General features: G+C 43.3%; 1 protein-coding gene across 1 annotated transcript in view; it reads right to left on the reverse strand.

Moving 5' to 3' along the window:
* The window catches only part of EPB41L4A (erythrocyte membrane protein band 4.1 like 4A), a 202,396-nt gene that overhangs the window by 21,971 nt on the left and 158,303 nt on the right, over nt 1-22,122 (reverse strand). Inside the window, 3 exon segments of the mRNA XM_064140738.1 lie at nt 10,397-10,510; nt 17,331-17,438; nt 21,815-21,896. Coding sequence (XP_063996808.1) covers nt 10,397-10,510; nt 17,331-17,438; nt 21,815-21,896 — 304 coding nt within the window.

Consider the following 22,122-nt stretch of genomic DNA (forward strand, 5'->3'; position numbering starts at 1 on the left):
GTTTCATAATTCAAGGATCTGACAAGGAAGAGGTTAAAACAAGGGTACAGACTCTGAAACACTGTGAAAATGAGGGGAGGGCTAAATTAATGCTGAATAAATTTGAGAGGTAAACATAAATAAATAAATGGAAAAAAAGGGGAGATTCTGATAAACAAGGGTATGATTCATGTTAAGATAACACCAAGAGGGAGATGTGCCTCTCTAAGATAGAGAAGTAGAGCAGGAATTAGAAGGGTTGTGCCACTTGTTGGGGCAGGGGACTCATGTGGCCAGGTTCTATTGCACATGTGCCAGAAGTCAAGGTCAGGAGGACACACAGAGAAGGACATCAGTTTTCATCTCCAGCAACCACCAGAGGGGCCCAGGGATCACCAGACATGGAGGGGCAAGACTTAGCAAGAATTCCAAGAACTCACTTACACAATTCCAAAAACTTGACACGTATGCATAAGCTGGATGTAAAAATAGGAGAAGCTGTTTACCCATTGCCTGAGTTGATAGAGTGAAGACTTCCCTCATGCCCAGCACTTCTTGCTTTCACTTTAACAAACAAATTTTATATTGTCTTTGGTATGAATTGTCTTGTGCCTGAGATCATTTATAATATTTATAACAAATGGGCTCAAGACAATTGTAAAAATCCAAGTGAGATTGTTAAGAAATTGTTATGTTGTGAAGCCACGGCCAAAAGATATACTATGGTGCTGAGTTCCTGCATAATTCAATCACAAAAATAATGTAAACATTTAGAAGACAAGCTTTTGTACTTAAAGGAAAGGAATCATAATGTTGAGGAGAAGAATGTCTATTTGGAGGGAGAACTAATGGAGGAAAAGGCACAAACATGGAGATCCCATGAATTATTAGCTGTGCAAATTAACTAAATTAAAGAAACAACTGCAATCATAAGACTGCAAAAGGACTTGAGCCCTGAACTGTATAATACCAGCAGGAGCCATGAAGCTGACCAGGCACTTGCCACCAGGCCCCATTTGCCAACTTTTCCAATTTACAGGCTGCCTGAGCTGTGATCATGGAAAAGGAATTATAAAGTAGTGGATTTTACATGGACAGGTGAATTGCCTTTGCTGATTGCAGCAAGCACAGAAGCACTGAACTTTCCTGCAATGTATATTCCAGGGAAAGAGCTATGTGCTCCACCGTGGTGAGCTGTTCCCTATTCAACCAATCTGGGTCCACCTGCCACTGGCCATACAGTTGGTTACCTGGTAGGAACCACTCTGCAGCATGAGCCAAGCCCATTTGCTGCTGCCTACGTAGCCAGGTACTTGCCATGATCTCCCACGCATTATGAGCTGAGCCCATGTGATGCCGGCTACACAGCTGGATACCCTTCAAGCAGCATGAGCTGAGCCTGTCTGCCACTCATCCAGAAAGCTTACATCCTGAACTAATCATGCAGCACAAGACAACGCCCAGTTGTGCATTGCAACAAAAGCAGGACCAGATGAGACAAAACCATGAGTTCCAGATCAACGCAACCCTGACTGGACAGCAGCAGCATGGAAGCCAGCTCAGACAAGGACATCACAAGGGAATGGAGCGTCTGCCCCATGGTCAAACAAGAGATTACACAAAATTGCCATAGTAGCAGAATCACAACAAGGATTCATTCTATTCTGCATCAAAACTGGGTGAGCTACGGAAGAAATATACTCAGGAGCCAGAGGAATTTGTTATGGGCTTTGTGTTTGGAGTCTGAGATACGGGAGGTGATGAAATTCTTTTAAACAACAAAGAAGAAAAAGGTAACTGGGGACAAGGAGCATGTCTGCTGCTTTGAAGGGGCATACCAATACATTGAAAGGGCAGACTGAACAGGTCATCAAGAGGAATGGCAATCCAAGAAATAACCCAGAGCACGTTATGACCTGGCAGGAGCTTTTAGCGGATCTTTCTGATAATGGCAGAGACCTTGGGTACACAGACCATATGCCCACAATGCAGCCTGCTGGAAGAATGCACCACACTGGCGCAAACAAAATCAGCCACACAATGCCACCATGTGGTAAGACATAGGAAGTACGTCCAGCCAAGACATCCCCAGGTTAGCTCCCATGGCAGCCCTGAACAGAACAGGCATTACAGTAGAGAAGTCCAAGGAAGAGGTTACAACCAAAGAGGAAACAGCCTTTCCCAAGAATTCCAACACTCCTACTCATCACCCAAGAACTGCAGCAGGCACTCGCATTGGGAATATCTGAGCCTTGCTTAAGGACATTGTCAAAGTGGCAAATCAGGAATATAGTACACACCGTGAAAAATGAAAACAGCCAAACAAAGATTGCAGCAGCCTCCCTCACACTAACTTGCCTACTGTTCCAAGCAAAGAGGCTAATCCATTTCTTCAGCAACACCAGAGCCCCAAGGACATTCCAAAAAAACTAAATACAGTGGTGATTGCTTCAGGTCTCTCTCACCACTTCAGACATGATTTGCAATGGTCTGAAAATATGGAACCCTCTGTTTTAATTCAAAAAGGGCCAACACAAACTGCTCTTAAATTTCATATTGACACTGTGGCACAAATTAGCATTCTAAATGAGCAAGAAGCCAAGTGTCTAGGAACATTACCATCCCGAAAGTGGATTAAAATTCATGGTGTTACAGGAACACCTGACTTTTGCCATTTGGCCCAGACAAGGCTACGGCTCCCAGGGGACAAGCACAGTACCATAGTGCAGGTTACTCTAAGCCTTTACCAGGGGAGTATTTTGTGATTCAATTTCTGGCTGGAAAATATGGCACCTCCCCAGTGGTTCACTGTGGAGCTTTGGATCGTACAGGGTGGAAGGCAGTAAGGTAAAAACTGTTCAGGTCTATGCTCTACAGGCCGCTCCAGCTTTACCTCCTTCCAGCACCACATGCATTACCCAGTATTCCCTTGTCGTGGTAGGCCTAAGAAGTCCAAAATAGGCTTATACATACCCTGGCTTGCCCAGGCATGTTTTTCTTCTCTTTCCTTCTATTCTGGGGAGAAGCAACTGTGGGAAAGAGGACAAAGAACCTGAAGCCACTGAGTCTAGGGACTCTGGCCTGTCCAGACTTGTTCTGCTCCTGTGGTAAATAAGGAACACATGCTTAGCTTGTGCCTGCCTTGTAAGGCCTATGTGTCCAGAAGTATCGCAAATTCCTCTCTTCTCCTTTTCACTCCATGGGTTTGAAGGGGGAAGAAAAGTGTGAAAACCTGCTTCCTCCCCTGCCCTGCAAGCTTGAAGGGGGGCAGAAAAAGATACCTTTCTGCACGTGGGTGGACCCATGTGGAAGCCCGCACTGGAATCCAGCTGGTTGGCTGCATTTTCATGCCCAGTATAAATGGTAAATGGACACTTGGTCTAGAAAAGGATAGCAAAGGTTCCCACATTGAGGGCTCCTGCCTTGAGGGATTATGCCTTGAGAGTCTCCTGACACTGCGAAGGACAGGTTTCGGCTGTGACTGGACTGTCTCCACTTAGGGACAGCTCCTATCTTTTGCATGGCTTTTGGTGTTACCTCGTCCCTGCTTTTGGATGATTCTCCCCACCTTTGCACCCTTCTGTGCAAACTAGCAGGCTTGGCAAGCCCTGGGATCCTTTGAGAGAGAGACAGTGGTATCTGGACTGCACTCTCTCAGACCATATCAGTAGCCAATTTCCTGGATGCCTCCCAGACTGGGGGACCCTAGCAATTTTGGCTCTCCCCTGCCATTGCGAAGGCAGCATTGTTATAAGACCATCACACTCAGGAAGAAATACTCAAGATATTTCTGAGTTTGGTGGCTCTGCCAGTCACCTCGGACTTCTGCTGTGTGGATCTCTCTTATTGGATATTGCCTGCTATGTCAGAAGACTGCTCCTCCCAAGGAATCCAGCAAGCGATCATTGCCAAATGCCTATCTCACCTCTGTAAGACACATTATTCCCTTAATCTTCTGCTCAGCCTGATTGATAGTGCTCAGCCTGTGTTTATAGCTCAGCCTTTTCCATTTCCTGACTTCCTAAATGTCTAGATTTATCCACAATACTTTTTGGAAGAAATTCTCAAGTGAACTGAATCTGTTAATAAACTAAATTAATTTTTGAATATAGTTTTGAGGGCAGGGTTTCAGGAAAATAAAATAATTACATTTTTTATAATTCCTGACTTGGCCACGTTAATTCCTTGCCTCCATGACACTATGTTTTTCCCAAATTTGTGTAGAACCAGTCTATGGTTTCAGCTAATATGGTCAGGCTTGGCTAACTGCCATTATGATTGGCTATTCTGTGTCCAAAGGCCCATTAGTCTTGGACTGTATTGATAAAAAGAGATGAGCAGGCGAACATAACGTGCTCTGAGGCTGTATTTGTGCTTGCTTGCTGCTTGCTATTGCCTGCCTCTATTTCTCTCCTGAACTTCCTGTAAATTCCACTGCCTCAAGTTTACCAGAAACAGGCTCCATGCAATTGGCCTGCATAGCCAGCGTGACATTGTGCTGAGATTGCACATAGCAAGACATCCTGCCTATACCCAAAAGTCTCCTGCCAAGATAGGAAGTCTTGGAGATACATAAATCATCTAGAGAAGCCAAGACAAGGCCAGAGATTGTCTGCCTCCTTTTCCCAGCACTCTGTGAAGCCTGGGAAGAATCAGAATTCTTAGTAACTGACAAGACCAAAAAATTCCCTGGAAGTGGTATGGGTACTGTCAGAAGCTCCCGGCAAGTAGGGAGATATTTTGTGAGTAAATACTTAAAGCCTCTTGTAATGTACCTAGCCTTCTGCTGTAAGCAGAAAGGCGCTCCTTAAGTCCATCTAGTGGACCAGCAGTATATTTACCACAAGCAGTATACTGATCACAGGAACCTTCACTTCCAGTTCAACTACTGTTTTTATATTTTTGCTTGTTATTTCTAGATCTAGTTATTCTTCTGTATAATGTTTCCATGACCATGCAAAGAACTGAGTATTATTAAAATTAGTGGTCGGGAATGGCAAGAGTTCTGAACATCAAAATTAATAAACAATATTAATTTTGGTAAAACATAATCTCACATTCATTAATTACCCCTCCATAACACCCCCACCAGTGACAGCCAGACAAGGCATCTTGGAAGTGATCTTGGATCTGGAGAAAAGGCAAATCATCACCAGAACTCATTCCTCACATAACTCCCCAATTTGGCCAGAAAGGAAATTGGATGGGCAGTGGCCACTTACGATTGACTATAGATGACTGAATGCCAACACAGACTCCCTTGCATCAGCAGTCTGTAGCCTGACTTCTGTGGTGACAGCCATTCAAGCAGTGTCCCACACCTCGATGGCAGTGATGGACATCAAGGACATGCTCTTTATGATCCTGCTGCAAGAGGAAGACAAGGCCCATCTTGCCTTCACCTGGTAAGGTATTCAGTACACATTCAATCACCTCCCACAGGGCTACAAACACTCATCTACCATTGCACACAATGCCTTGGCAGCTTTACTAGACACTGTCATGGTCCCACAGGGTATCATTGTCTATCAATACAAAGACAACATTCTGATTGGTGGGGACAACAGGGACCAGGTTGGCTTAGCTGCAGTAGCCATCTGGGAATTGCTAACAAAAATGGGTTGCAGCTACCACCCAATAAGTGTCAAGGCCCAAGCCAGGAAGTCAAATTTCTTGGTTCCTGGTGGGTGGCATGCGCAGTGGTGGTGTCAGATGATGTCCTGGAATCCATAGAGAGGGGCCAGATACCCAATAACAAAAAGGAATTGCAGCAGTTGCTAGGTACCTTTAGCTATTGGACAAAACATATTCCAGGCTTCTCCATAATAGCATGGCCTGTTTACGATTTGATAAAGGGGTACAAAGTCTGAGATTGGACACCAAGGCATTCTGATAGCTTGAACGTCTTAAAGGATGAATTCAAAGCTTTTCACAAATTGGGCCCTTTACACCTATGAGATACTCTAAGGGCCAAATGGGTCTTTCAGAGCACTTCTCCTACTGTGGGATATTCCAAAAGGGACACAGTGGCCCAAGTAGAGCCCTTTTGTTCTTGTCAACAGCATTCAAAGATACTGGGCAAAGATACTTGGAATGGGAAAAGGGACTACTCTCCCTTAGCAGAGCTGTCAAAGAGGCAGAGAAGCTGTGAATTACACACGACATAATAGTGCATGGCCCTTTTCTCTCTGATGAATGCAGTCCTCACAGGAACTCTGGGATTAGCCCAGAAGGCTACCATGAGAAAATGGTAAACCTGTTAGGCTGGGATTGGACACCTTATGCCGTTGAGAGAATGCCTGTCTAAAGTGTCCGAATTGCAACAGCACATTAATTCAGACATGACTCTGCTAGGCCAATCCTACAGGCCATCACCAATTCAGGTAGTCCCTGAAATGACCAGGGACTCTGACACCATGGGAATGTGGTTCACAGATGCATCCTCCCACCATCTGGGAGAGAAATGGCATTACAAGGCCACAGCCTTGGAGATTAGCGTGGCCAAAACAGTCATTGAGGAGGGTGAGAGTAGTGCCCAAGTAGGGAAAGTGCATGCTCTAAAGCTGGTCGCAGAGAACGGTGCAGAGGCTACAGTAATTCTTACACAACCTTTAAAGGGGCCAGTGGGAGGCGAGGGGCAGGCAGGCCACACCAATGTCTGGAGGGCTGAAGGCTGTCAAAGACTGTTGGAAATCAGCCAGTCAAGACCCATCAAGGTGGGATGGGTCAAAGCCCACTTCAAAAGAGATACTTCTGCTGCTGCATGGAATCAGAAGGTGGATCATCTGGCCAGGATAAATATGGTTAGCACTGGGAGAAAAGATAGGAAAAGTCTGGCTTAATGGCTCCATATTAAAAGAGAGCATTCAGGAAGATCAGACCTCTACTATGAGTGCTGCTCTTGTGGTTGGCCTGTCTCCATAACAACATGTGAGACAATTATTTCAGCTTGTCCACAGTGCAGGATAAGGCTGAAAGCCAATCATCCTAACCTTGCCCCAGTCCAGCATATCAAACAGGATAAGACCCTCTGGAACATGTGGCAAGTGGACTATACAGGCCCCTAAAGTCATCTCATGGAAAAAGGTATATATTGGTAAGAGTCAAAGTGTTCTCGGGTTTGACCATGGCCATAGCAACCGATACAGCTACCAGAGGCCAAACTATTGCAGCCCTGAGACACTGCCTCAGTATCCTGTCGATGTCTGAGTGTATTCAAAGTGACAATGGATCACACTTTACTGCTACCTTGGTGCAAAACTGGGCCCAAGGTGAGGGGGTTAAATGGATATTCCATACCCCATATTATCCCCAGGGAAGTGGCACAGTGGAAAGGACAAATGGCCTTATCAAAAAGCATGCAAGTGTTTCCAAATGCTATTGGGACACATGATTGGCTCATGCAGTCTTCACCATTAGCAACCACTGGGGTAGTTATGGAAGCCCCAAAATAAAGGCATTGTGTCCAGCTGAACCAACAGCTCACGCAAACCATGTGCTAGACAGGCCTACAGGAAGTACACCACCATCACTGCTACAAATGCAAGTGGGCCAGTCAGTACTAGTAAAGCTAACAGCAATTGGTGTAGTTCCCCTAACAATAGCCAAATTGAGAGGCTTGCATGCCTGGGAGACAACTGACAATAATGACAAGACATATCATACCAGTGCCAGGTGGATTGTGCTGGACTATTGACTGAAAATCCAGGCTTCCACCACTATGGCTACTGTTTTTCCTCAGATCTTAGGTCCAAGGGATCCATGCCCAGAAATCAACCCATCAACAGGGTGGACAAAAGGAAGAAGCACCCAAACCAGGGCTAAATGGACTCATAACTGTTACCGTTCTTGTTTATATTTGAATGTAAGTCATGTTCTGTGTGACATGAGAGTCTGCAATAGAGATAGTAATTATTAACCTCCTGAAATTCAACACAAAACTGCCCACAGGCACCGGGGAGGAGTGTCCTGACAGGGGGAAACAGCCCCAGACGTGTTTGCAACACCAGAGCCCTCTTTGACTGGCTAGGTCTCAAATTTCTCTCCTGCCAGTGGTCTGTTTTGTCTCAAAGGGTGATTGAAGGGGTCTGCTCTGGGAGGGCCTGACTTCATGTACTTTCAGGCTCTGCTTCTCCACCTGCTGCTGGTTCTGTATTGCCGACTAGCTACCCGAGGACACATGGCTCCCACCTTTTACTTCCCATTTTGGCAGCATACTCAGCTCCTGCTACCTTCTTTGTATTGTGGTTGCACTGAGAATGCCATTTGGGATTATAATTTCTTTGATTAATACCTCAACACAGTATCTTGGGAATGATCAGATGTTATTCTGTGAGTAAATTTGGCTACTAAATTAATTGGAGTGTCTGGGTTTCCCACCAATAGTCTCATTCAAGGGCAAAGGGAATCCATCTTGTGGCTGGCAGTGGCAATTGCTGCTCCTCACCTTCTGATCTGAATTGTGTGTAGTATATAGATATTTATGTTTCTTTATCCCTTCCCTAAACTGCTTTAAAAAATCCCTGCTGTACATTTTGTGTAAATAATTCCCAACTGGGTATTCAAACTTTTAACAAGCTGTAAATAGTTTATTGTTCTGGGGGGTTTGTTTTTTTGGGTTTTTTTTTTTTTTTTTCATTTGGAACAGAAAATAAAGTTGGATATTTTCCTATATCTCTATATTAAATTTGAAAATTTATAACAGTCACTGAACACAAAAGCACAAAACCTCCTACTTCTAAAAAGAACCAACACACCAACTTTACAAAGGATTTGGGGTTTTCAGTAATATTTAAGGCAGTGGGGAAAAAAAGGCATGTGCTTGTTTATAAACTTTCCAGAAAACCTCTACAATACGTTTTGAAGGCAGGAATCCATTCAAGCTCTCACTGCAAATCCCTGACATGCAAGATTAAGCATAACATGCTGGCTTCAGAGTTTCTTACTGCTTGTAGCAAATCCTGTTTTTAATTCCAGTAGAGACAGCATAAGAAACACAGCTACTGTTATTCAACAGCTGAAAAATGAAAAAGCATTAATAAAACCAAGATTGGAAATATATAGGTTAGAATCTACTACTGTCAGTCTTCAAAATCTCACATATGAAGTAAGACTTTCCAATAACTTTATTGGTGTGGTGGCCCATGACAAAACTTGCTATTGACAGGACCAACTGTCCACGAAGTAGACAAGCCAAATGCAAATCCTTGATAATAAGCACTTTGCACCTCAAAAAATGTCTTAGTGTACAAGACACTTTTGCACTGCATACTTTTTTACACTCCATATTTTTGTTTGTACAATGCCAGACAAGGCCTTTGATCACCAATTCAGAAAGCACACTGGTAATAACACTTAAAAGAGTCCTGTCCAACAGGGTAAATCAACATAAATCTATTGACTTACAGCTACACTAATTTTCTTTAAATGAGGCACGAGGGCACTAAGCATGTAACATGGGTGTTTCTTCACTCACGCCTTTAGCGTCCAATAGTAGATAAAAAGTCTGGAGCACCTCAGGAACCTGATAAATATAAAAGCTCCACATCAAACTAGTTTTCCTCATAGGTAGACATAGTTGCATTGTCAGAGACCTTTCGGCAAACCCTGGCTTTGAATGCCAAAGAGCGTTTAGAGATTTTAGAAGGAGACATAACTCCCAAGTGCTTGTTTGTAAGGTAGTCCTAGAAGACTGTGACGAAAATGGCACACTAGCTGTGACTGTCTTGACAACAGACCACAGCATCAGAATACCTCAGCAACAGAAGCAATTTCTCATCAGGACAAATCACCCCAGGTAACCTGTAGTCTCTCAAATTGTATCACTACAGAACCGTCCCTGTAATTCACATATTAGATGTACCCCAAGACATACAGCACAGAATCTCAATCCACGTAATCTTAATTCTCTACTCAATTCAGCACATTATGTATCTCAAAATTGTATTTTTGGTGCCATCCTCTCTAACATAAAGTAATTCACACATGGGACTGCTGAAAAGAGCTTTATGGCTCATTCGTTTAATCTTTGTTGGACTTAAAGTAATGCACTTAAATCAAAACAATATCCTGTATTAGAAGCTCAGTGTCGAGCAAGCACCATCCATTAATCCTTTCCTTCACCATGGAAAAATAGCCATGGGAAGGACCTTGCACATGCCAATAATGCAACTTCTCATGTATTTTTCCCTGTATTCAGAACAGCACACAAGCAAAAAGTCTGATCAAAGCTTCCTTTCCAAAAGCAGGTCCAGCATTCCTGTTCAGGTTTGGGGTTTTTGTTCTGACTGCCCCCTAGAATACTCCTTTTCTCAGGACCCAGTTGTGTTTACAAGAGATTTTACTGAAGACAAGAGCATAGAGAATCTCAAGCTTTCTGCTGTGAAAAGCTAACAGTAATGAAACCTGAGGCTCTTACCTCCTTCGGACTGGCTGTCCAGGCTCATTCTCACTGCCTCCTGATGGGTTTTGTCGCTGAGAGTAAGGAAATTTTGGTGACTTGTTGCAGTCACTGAGAGAATTACACAGCCCACTAGGGTTGAAAAGGAAACACAAATAGTCAGCTTTAAAACTTCCAGGACAGTCAGGCCAGATAACTGAGGTTCACTGAGAAAAGAAAGCTCACACAAACACTTGTATTAATATTCAGCTATGTACGTGTATGTGCCCGCTATGCAAATACATATGGTACTTCCAGCAACACATATTTTTACACTGACACTTGAAAATATAGGAGATCTCTTAACGTTCTCAAGACAATAAATCTAAGCTTATAAAATGTAGGACCAACTATACACATGTTCTTTTAGCGTAATGACATTCCTGTATTTTGGCATGAGTTATCGAACCCCCAGTCAGGTATTTGAATGTACATCTATTTAAGTTTTCCAGAGATATAAGTGTCCAAGAGTACCCCAAACTCCATTCTTCTCCCTCCCACTCCATGGGTTTGAATGGGAGAAGAGGGCATGAAAACTGCTTCTCCTGACCCTGCCCTGCAGGCTTGAAGGGGGGGCAGCAAAAGATGCCTTTCTGCACATGGGCTGACCTGTGTGGAAGCCAATGCTGGAATTCAGCTGGTGGTTGGCTGTGTTTTCATGCCCAGTATAAACGGTAAATGGGCACTTTGTCTAGAAAAGGGTAAACAGAGCAAGAGTTCCTGCCTTGAGGGTTCCCACCTTGAGAGTCCCCTGACACTGTGAAGAACAGGTTCCTGCCATGACTGGACCATCCCTGCTTTTGGACAGCTCTTACCTTTTGTAACAGCTCTTGGTTTTATCCCATCCCTGCTTTTGGATGGTTCTCCCCACCTTTGCACCCTTCTGTGCAAACCTGCAGGCTTGGCAAGCCCTGGGGTCCTTTGAGAGAGTGCCAGCAGTGTCTGGACTGCCCTCTCTCAGACCATATCAGTAGCCAACTTCCTGGCTGCCTCCCAAACTGGGGACCCTAGCAGTTTTGGCTCTCCCCTGTGTCCTGGAGTCCTGTATACCCCTAAATTCCTCTCCCTCTGTGGCTTGAATGGGAGAGGAAAAGGTGCCTGTTTCCCCCCGCCTTGCCCTGCAGGCGTGAAGGGGGAGAGCAAGGGGCCCTTGAGGCACGAGGGGTGCTCCATGCAGTGCCCGCGCTGGAATCAGGCTGTAACTGGCTGTGGTCTTCGCACCTAGGAAGTGGTAACTCTGCTCTTTTTCTAGGAAGGGTATAAATATTGGGGGACTTCCCGCTCTTAGGGTTCCCACCTTGGAGTTCATTCCCGCCTTAGAGATTGTGCCTGCCTGAGCGTTAGTGCCTGCCTGAGACTTCTCCCCCCCCACTCGCCTGGACAGATTCTACAGAAGGAGCCCAACGCTCTGCTCAAAGGACTGCTTCACCCATTAATGCCTATTAAGGTCTTAATGACCCTCCTGCTGCTTCTGCAAGAGAATCCAAGAAGACAAGCAGCAGTCCACCCTTTTCAACCAGCCTGGCTGTCAGTTTATTTTGGCTCAGCTTTATTATTCAGTGTGAAATGCTATTCATTAATAGGTCAAGCCTTTTACAACCTCTGACTTCCAAAATAGTCACATTATCTATGGCATCCTGTAGATTTTCTCAAAGGAACTGAATCTGGTAATTAAAACTGAATTAATTTCTGTATATAGTTTTGGGGGTGGGTTTTCGGGAAAATAAAATAATTCTATTTTTCTACAAAAATTCCTGACTCGGCCACATTAATTCCCTGCCTCCACAACACATTGCCATTGTGAAGGCAGTATCATTCCATGACCGTCCCACTTGGGAAGAAGTGCTTGAGACATTTCTGAGTTTGGCAGCTATGCCACTCACCTCGGACTTCTGCTGTGTGGATCTCTATTATTGAATATTGCCTGCAACATCAGAAGGCTGATCCTGCAGAGGAATCTAGCAAGCGATCATTGCCAAATGCCTATCTCACCTCTGTGAATAAGACATGCTCTTCCCTTAGTCTTCTGCTTAGCATGGCTGATAGTGGGGTAAAGCTGTGTTTATAGCTTAGCCTTTTCCATTTCCTGACTTCCTAAATACCTAAATCTATCTATAATATATTTTGGAAGAAGTTCCTGAGTAAACTGAATCTGTTAATAAACTAAACTAATTTTTGCATATACTTTGGGGGGCAGGGTTCCAGGAAAATAGATTTTTTTTTTTTAATTTTCTGACTTGGCCACGTTAATTCCCTGCCTCCATGACATTGTGGCACAGTGTGCAGGGTAGTTCAATAGTGGAATTTCTTCACAAATAAAGGATACATAATCTCAGGAGTTGATTTAATTTGGGCTTAACAAAATTGTAAAAAAATAGGAAAAATCATAGAAAAATTAGCTGAGAATTCTGACTCTGTGATTTGTGAGTCCACAGCAGAATATTATGCCATTGTGTTGGGTTCAGTGGTGATCCTGGCACAGATTGAATTCAAAATTTATGAGAAAATAATTCAGACCTTGGAAAAGGCAAGGAGGCGGACTATTTGGGAAAACATGCTGGCGCAGTCTAGAAGCCTCACAGATGCCTTGACACCTCAGGTGGAAGGAAAACTAGTTTCTTCAGATGCCCATTCAGCAACCCCCTCTCTACATATGAACTAAGTGATGTGGAACTGCAGGAAGTGGGGAGAAAAGCAGAGAATGTCCCAATGGACAATTTGGGGGAAGAGAACCCTGCAAATTGGGCAGAAGAGACACTGCTGCTGATGATTCAGATGACTCTGTTGTGCCTGTCCCTGCACTGCAAAAAGTTAAAAAAATGCACAAAAGCCCAAGTCCAAATCAGAGAGAGACTCCCCTGTAGTGACTGGAGAAGATAGCTCTGCTGAGGAGGACACTATGGGGCAAAAAAGCATGAAGCCTGACAAAACCCCAAATTTCAGACACTAAGGGAGGTAGATGTGATGCTGTGACCACTATTAAAAAGCAGTACACAGTCACTCATCTGAGTGACTTGCAAACCAAATGCGTAAGGAAGCCAGGAGACTCAGTGGCAGAATATGTCTATGGAATTTCTTGAGCTGGTGGGGCTTAAGTCCTCTCAGACTCAGTAGAAGCAGCCGGAGACTGGGGGGACGAGGCCTGAGGGTACACACAGTCTCACAGCTTGAACTGCTCACTGAGCAAGCAGTTTTCGCCCGGCTTACAGAGGGGAGCCAATGAAGTTAAAAGTCACCAGCTCCTCTGAGCTATTCACAGCTCACCACAAACTTGCCTGTCTACAGGCTACATATGACAAGAGAAAATATGACTGTCCCTTAAGTGGTCCAGTGGATACGGAGCAGTTACACTCTCTCATGAAGGGACTGACAGCGAGCCTGCAGGTCCAAGCAATGAAAAACATAGAGACAATTGAAAGGACAATTGTGAGAAATGCACAGGAGCATGTCATGATGTCGACTGAACTTTTAATGGACTTGAATGCTCACAGACTTCAGTTTGGGTTTGGCTCTCCCAGAGACAGAAATTCTGCGGGGAGACAGTCTGGTGGTTCCCACACAGACAAGGCTGTGGGGATGCGCAAGCATGTCTATGCCACAAAAGATTTCCTTAGTGGCACAGGTTCACCCATATATCCCCCGGGAGACATATGGGGAGGGACCAACACAAACAGGGCGACTGGAAATCCAAATAGCCACAATCCCCAAGAGACAGGTGGTACAGGCAAGTCCTGTCTCTAGGGATATCCAAAACTGTGGGAATGCAAAGCAAAGAAGGATGTGGGAATGGAGTGAAGAAGGATAATAACAGGCAGATGCTGACCTTGGTTCCCACCAGCTGCTGGCTACCTTATCTCAGGAAGGACAGATAATGGACACCTCATTAATGAGAAAAACAAGGTGTGGTTTATGCTGATAGAGTGGGCTGTCCTTGACTAATTATGCTAATATGTAAGTGTGTGCCTTATGGCCCTGAGGGATATATTGAGAGCTGAATGATCAATAAGGGTCTCTGGCATAATTCACATTGGGGGCCTTGACCACATTTCCCACAGCAAGCTAATCAGGGACCTGCAACACCTGAGCTAAATCAGGTGATTTGCAACACAAAACCATCTTAAAGCAGCTGGCAGATTGGCAGCTAAAAGACTTGGTGCTGTGCATTAGAAATCTGGATAAGCCCAGCTGCAGCCACAAGAAGCACCAGGCCAGTGACATGCCAAGCAGCAATTCACGTAGTGAACACAGCATGCCCAGAAGCATCGGACTCTGCTGGACTTCTGCTGTGTGGATCTCTATTATTGGATATTGCCTGCAACATCAGAAGGCTGCTCCTGCAGAGGAATCCAGCAAGGCATCATTGTCAAATGCCTATCTCACCTCTGTGAGTATTACCCTTAATCTTCTGCTCAGTCTGATTGATAGTGGGGTAAAGCTGCTGTGTTTATAGCTTAGCATTTTCCATTTCTTGACTTCCTAAATATCTAAATTTATCTATAATATCCTTTTGGAAGAAATTCATGATCAAACTGCATCTGTTAATACACTAAACTAAATTTTGTATATAGTTTGGGGGCGGAGTTCCAGAAAAATAAAATAATTATTTTTTTTATAATTCCTGATTCAGACAAGTTAATTCCCTGCCTCCATGACAATAAGTACAAAAATAGTGTTGCTGCTATGAGATATATCTTCATCACAGAGCATCCTTGCAGCTAAACAGAAGAAGTGGGGTCTGGATGTTCAAGAGGTGAGATGTATTGCAAACTAGTTGAAGGAAAGAAGTCAGAAAGTTGTGGTCAATAATACAGAGGCTAGTTGGAGGACTGTATCTGATGGAGGCCCTCAGAGGTTGGCAGCAGAACCATGTATTTACCAATGTGGGAACCAACTACATGATCGGCAAGTTTGCTAATGACACAAAACTGAGAGGAGTAGCTGGCACACCAGAAGGCTGTGCTGCCACTCAGCAAGGCCTTGGCAGGCTGAAGAGTTGGGCAGGGAGAAAATTAATTAAATACCACAAAGACAAGTGTAGAGTCTTGTGTGTGGGAAAGAACAACTCCACGTACTAGCATAAGTTGAGGGCCGATCTACTGGGAGAGCAGCGTAGGCAAAAGGGACCTAGGGTTCCTGGTGGAAGGAAGGATGACCATGAGCCAGCAATGTATTTTTGTGGCCAAGAAGGCCAGTGATATCCTGGGGTGTATTAGAAGGAGTGAGGTTAGTAGGTCGAGAGAGGTTCTCCCCTCCATCTACTCTGTCCTGGTGAGGTCACATTTGGAATATTGTGTCCAGTCCTGGGCCAGTCAGTTCAAGGAGAGGGAACTGCTTTAAAGTGTCCAGTGCAGACCAACAAAGATGATTTAGGGAGTGAAACATATCCCTTATGAGGAAAAGGCTGTGAGAGGTGGGTCTCTTTAGCTTGGAGAAAACTGAGGTGTGACCTCATTAATGTTTATAGATTTGTAATGGATGAGTGTCAGAAGGAAGAAGCTAGGCTCTTCCCAGTACTGTCCAATGATAGGACAACAGGCAATGGGTGAAAGATGAAGCAAAGAAGTTTCCATGTAAACACAAGGAAAAGCGTTTTCACTGTAAGGGTGACAGAACACTGGATATTGTGCTAAGCTGTAAATAATAAGCTTCATTCAATTTCCAGAGCTGGCTGGGTGATTTCCAAAGCGTGGGGTGGAGGGGTGGGGGGGTGGGGTGTAACACTCAAACCATCACAACTAGATGATCTTTCAAGGTGCCTTCCAATCCCTAACATTCTGTGATTCTGTGACACACCATGCATAGATTTGAATCATCATATAAATGCAAGACCATACTTGTCCTGATTAAAGTTAATGTACTCTTCAGTTCAATGGCCTATTTCTAAGCTACTACCTACAGGAAGCAAAAAATTTGAATATGTGTAACAGCAGCTCAGTACTCTCTCAGTCCCCCACTATTCCTAGTCCAGGGGACTTACTCAGTCACTCTGTATTCAGAAGCCTTCAGAGATTTCTCTTCCATGATCAAGCTTTTCCAGGAATCCACTAACTTCCAGCACTCCTTGTAGAGGAGGACCACAGCCTCTACTCACTATTCACCACCACAGCCAGTCACTATTCACTGCCTTTCTCAGGGCTTTTAAACCACCTCAAATAGTTTCATCTGAAGGCCCTAAATTCTTATGCTGGAAAAATACAGTCATGATCTCTTTCTCCTTTTTCAGATTGAAGAAACAATCTTGTCTAGCCTATGCTGTTGCTTCTAGCACAGATTTTCTGCAGAGTCACTCTCATTTTTGATTACCCTTGCTACCCCTCTCAAAACCTTTTCCTGAGGTAAGGACATCAGAACAGCACTCAGAATTAAAAGAGCAAATATGTAATACACACATTCATGTAATAGCATAATGCTGTTCTTTTGCTTTCCTAATAATTACTAATTGTTTTTCAGACTGCTACAGCACCTCATTTTACTTAGAAATCTAGGTTTGTTTTTTCCCTCCCACATCCTTTTCTTTACACTTACTGACTTGACATCATCCACCATCTAATGACTTGTCACTCACATTTTAAGGGTCTTTCCACCACGCCTCACAATTTTCACTTTCACTATCCTAAACAGTTCTGTCCTGTCATTAAACTTTACCATCTCTTTTCCAGGTCTTTGACAAGTATATTTGATAGCAGAGGTCTATGAACATATCTTTGTGGAATGACACTGATCACTTCCTCCTACACTTACATTTGTAGTTTTTAACAATTTATTAATGCATGATAGGATCTACAGTCTTACATACAATAAAGATTTAACCCTGTTAATATATTAATCATGTAAACAATATAAAAATATTAATAAATTATATCAATATGCTTCAATCTATTGTCACTGCATGATATTTACCATTGCACAATACCTAGGGAAACGTGTATCACCTTATCTCTGTGGGTCATTTTCCTCCTATGGAGTACTTGTTTTACTTCTTTGGGTTTCTGGACTGTTTTCATTTTTCATCTTTTTAAAGCTAAATAAAAGTACATACATGCATACATACATATAAACTCACAGTGTATGGATCACATGTTCTTTTGCCCCGACTTCTTACCCAGTACAGTCATTACAGAGACACACCCTTGCATGCATGTTATGTGAAATGAGGGCAGTTAATTGCTCTATTGAAGAATCTCTCCTAGAAAGAGAGAACCCAGAAAAAAAGGAATTGCAAATCAGTGCTAGAAGCTCATAATTATGGTGGTACTGACTTAGGAAAAACATCAAGCTTGTCTCAGAACAAGCAGGACAGGTGGTTATGTAAAAAAAAATAAATCTAACAACAGGGCAAATACACGATATGATTTCGCACTCTTTGACAATGTGCATTTAACAGACTATTGAACTAAAGGCTTTATCTGCTTTTAATTTTACACAGTTCTTGATGGAACTTGCTTACAAGGATTTACATAAAACACCTCTTGTACGCTTTTGATTTTTTTTGCATAAACAGTGCCTGGCCGAATTAGACAGGTATCTTGGTCTTGACTTCAGCTAAACACTTTGATTATACTGACAGCAACTCACTACAAGAATTAATACAACATATCTCTCCAAAATGGAGCTTAAGAAAAACAAACAAACAAAAAAAAAGAGGCAGATTTACACAGGCACACAGAGAGGATATAAGACAAAGTTATTTGCCCTGAGCAGACAGACTCTGCTTTATGAAGGCAGCCTGGTTACTTAACTCACTAATCCACTTTTAACCTCAGCCTTTTTTTGCTACAGATCATCCAGGTAATCATTTAATTATCACATAGTGAACAAAAGGTAAAGCTACAATAAAGCAGAAGGAAAAGAAATGACAAAGCGAGAGTTACATAGGATGAAGTAAACAAACAAACTGCAAATGGTTCAAAGGGCACATGCTGCTGGTTGTGCATACTAAGACTGGCAAACCTGAAAGGTGTTTTGCATGGGCAAAGAGAGACACAGAAAAAATTCTTAATAGTAAACATGGAAGAAAATGCTATTTAAAACCAAGACTCAGTGATAACCTGCCTATGAACTGCCTTTTAAATTGCCAAGTTAAAAAACTAAACTCAGAAATCCTAAGGCTGCCTTATTAAGAGACCTTTATCTTCATTCCTGCTCTACAACCTGCCTATCCATTTCATTTTAACAGTCCATTGATAAAATATTTTACACAGCATTTGGAGCACAGACTGTAGTGAAGGGCTCCTATTCCTTCTAAAAGCAATCATCTCTGCATTATGGAGTAAGTGTACCACTTGCTTTATAGCTTTCTCCTAACAAATCACACAACATAGAATGACTGAGGTTAACAGGGTCCTCCTGGAGGTCATCTAGTCCAATCTGCACAAGCAGGGCTATGCAGTCAGGTGTCTAAGATCATTCCCATAAAGCTTTCAGATATCTCCAAAGAAGGAGACTCCACCACTTCGCTGAGAAAGATGTGCCAGTACTTGGTCACCTCCTCAAAACTGAAAACGTGTTTCCTAATGTTCAGCAGGAAAGCTGTGTGTCTCAGTCTGTGCTTGTCTCTGCTGGTTATGTCACTAGGCACTACTAGAAAGAGCCTGGCTCCATCCTCTTTGCACACTCCCCGCAGGCATTTATATACCTTTGTCTTGTTTTCTGCTCAGTGGCCTAGCTTGAGCACGACTGAACGCAAACCCGTAACATTCTTTAATCCACATTTAGTATTATTTTATAAGGGCTAGAATATTGGATTAAATCGGGGGGTTGGACTTGATGATCTCTGGAGGTGCCTTCCACCCCTAACATTCTGTGATTTCCTCAAATTTAAGAAATTATTAAACTCAGGTCTTCTGTTTTGGGGCAACCATTCCAAACATAAGGTATTAAGAATCACTATGAATGGAAAGTACGTTTTTAGACCCTTCTTCAAAGGACAGTCCAGATAACTAATATGTGATGCTTACAGATTCAATGGAGAGATAAGGACAGAGTTATTCAGCTCAAATAAACCTGTCAGAGCTACTGGATGTCCAGACAACTGAGCCAAAAAGTTAGGTGCTGAGTTTTTGGCTCCTAGTTTTGTTTTGAGGCACCCAAATTCCACTCAAATTAAGAATGGGGATATAAATCTCTGAATTTGAGGCTCTGCTCTTTCTCTGAAACATACCTAATAACCACAAATGCATACTTTAGCACATGTAAGTCTAGAAGCCTTGGCAATTCACTGCTCCTAAGCAATGGGAAGAAATATCATGAGTTTTTCCGGGATTTAGCAGTGTAATGGGTAATGGACTGCAGGATTGACAGCACTGCCAGAAAAGAGGCTATGCCCAGCTCTTTCCATGTACCCCAAGCAAAGACTGTGCTGTGCAAAAGCAGAAGACGTGTCCCCTGAGGACCCTGGCAGCCAGCCCACAGTTTCCAGAGGAAGACACACAGAGGACTTCATAGACAAGCCCAACTCATGCACCCTGAGTCATTGTCTGTTTTTCTCATATTCAAAACTGACACTTTTTGCCTTCCCATTCACCTGTCCCAGTTTGTGGGTTTCCAAACTCTGTACTGTCCAGGGATACCTCAAACTCCTCTCTTCTCCCTCTCACTCCATGGGTTTGAATGGGAGAAGAAAGCATGAAAACCTGCTTCCTTCCCACCCACCCCCTCCCCAACCCTGCAGGCTTGAAGGAGGTAGCAAAAGACGTCTTTTTCTGCATGAGGGCTGACCCATGTGGAAGCCCACACTGAAACTGGGCTGGTGATTGGCTGTGGTTCTGTGCCCAGTATAAATGGTAAATGGACATTTTGTCTAGAAAAAGGATAAACAGATCAAGGATTCCCACCTTGAGTGTTCCCACCTTGAGAGCCCCTGTCTTGAAAGAGCTTCTGCATTAACAGAGTGCTTGGCAGATCAGGTTCCTGCTGCGACTGGGCTGTCTCCCCTTTTGGATGGCTCCTACTTTCGTACAGTTTTTGGTTTTATCCCATCCCTGCTTTTGGACACTTTTGCACTCTTTTGTGCAAACCAGCAGGCTTGGCAAGCCTGAGGTCCTTTGAAAGAGAGAGAGCCAGGGGCATTTGGACCACCCCCTCTCAGACACTATTGGTAGCCAGCTTCCTGGATGCCTCCCAGACTGAGTGACCACAGCAGTTTTGGCTCCCCTCTGCCATTGAGAAGGCAGCATCTTTCCATGACCATCCCACTTGGAAGAAGTGCTTGAGATATTTCTGAGTTTGGTGGCTCTGCCACTCGCCTCAGACTTTTGCAGCATTGTGCTAGTTTGAGCCTAGCTAGAATGTTTTGGTGGGAAGAACTAGATTACAGACTGTGAAAGGAAAATAAAGGTGATGTCTACTTCACTCATAGGCTTGCTAAAATGTATAAGAACAAGAATTCAAACATAGACAAGGCACTACCTCTTCTTCTGCTGGGGAGATTTGATACGCATTTTTTTCTCTCACTAGCCTCTCTGCCATCTCTCTGATTAACCCACTTTACTTCATATCCCCCTGGCCAAACCTCCATTCTTCCTTGGGTCTAGGGTAAGGTTGAGAGGGGTGGGAGAAGGTGGAAGGGCAGTTGGGAGCCCCTCCTGGGGACTCAGGTTTCTGGGAGGGGTGTTGTGGTTTTGTATTACCTTTTACCTTATATATTTTTTATATAAATGTATATACTGTAAAGATCTGCTTGTATATTTTGCTAAGCTGTAGATATAAGCTTCATTCAAATTTCCAGAGCTGGCTGAGTCTAGTCTGAGTGATTTCCAAAGTGTATGGGGAGTGGGTAACACCCAAATCATCACAAGCATGGATCTCTATTATTGGCTGTTGCCTGTGACATCAGTGGGCTGCTCCTACAGAGGAATCCAGCAAGGGATCATTGCCGAATGCCTATCTCACCTCTGTGAGTAAGCTTTTCCCTTAATCTTCTACTCAGCCTGACCGTTATTGGGGTAAAGCTGTGTTTATAGCTTAGCCTTTTCCATTTCCTGACTTCCTAAATATCTAAATTTATCTATCTATAATACCTAATTTATCTATTTACCTATACCTTCCTTTTTTGGAATATATTCCTGATTGAACTGAATCTGTTAATAAATCAAACAATTTTTGTATATAGTTTTGGGGGTAGTGTTCCAGGATTTTTTTTTTTTAATTATTTCCTGACTTGGCCACATTAATTCCCTGCCTCCATGACATGTACTGCCTGGAATTCCTGTTCCAGGTTTATCAGAAGATCTATATTTGTTAAAATGTATCACTGGGAAACATCTTCTCACCTTTGTCAGCAGATCAGATGATACTCAAGAGCAAGAGAAACTCCTACTAGGGATTATTAAACCTATACTCTACCCAATCCAATACACAACCTCTTCAAACGTGGAAGGGAACTGCTGGTCTACATACCTTTTCACAGAGGAAGATGAAATAATTTTGGTAGTTCCTTCATTTTCTCCATTTGTTGTAATCTGGCACATGTTCTTAGATCCTGAAGAAATGGGAAAAAAAAGCCAATACAGCAAACACAAATAGAACAGTCATGTAGTACATATGCTGGCACACCTGTTAAGCATAATCACCTAGTGAATATATTGCAGCACACTAGATTAAATGATACACTGGACATCTGGTGCATGTACTACTTGCTAAGGGTGTATTTTTTTTCTTACTCTTATTTCTAGTCATACCACAACACAAGGAAGTTTAACAAAGTT

Source organism: Pogoniulus pusillus, chromosome Z (assembly GCF_015220805.1).
Source record: "Pogoniulus pusillus isolate bPogPus1 chromosome Z, bPogPus1.pri, whole genome shotgun sequence".
NCBI classification, from domain to species: Eukaryota; Metazoa; Chordata; class Aves; order Piciformes; family Lybiidae; genus Pogoniulus; species Pogoniulus pusillus.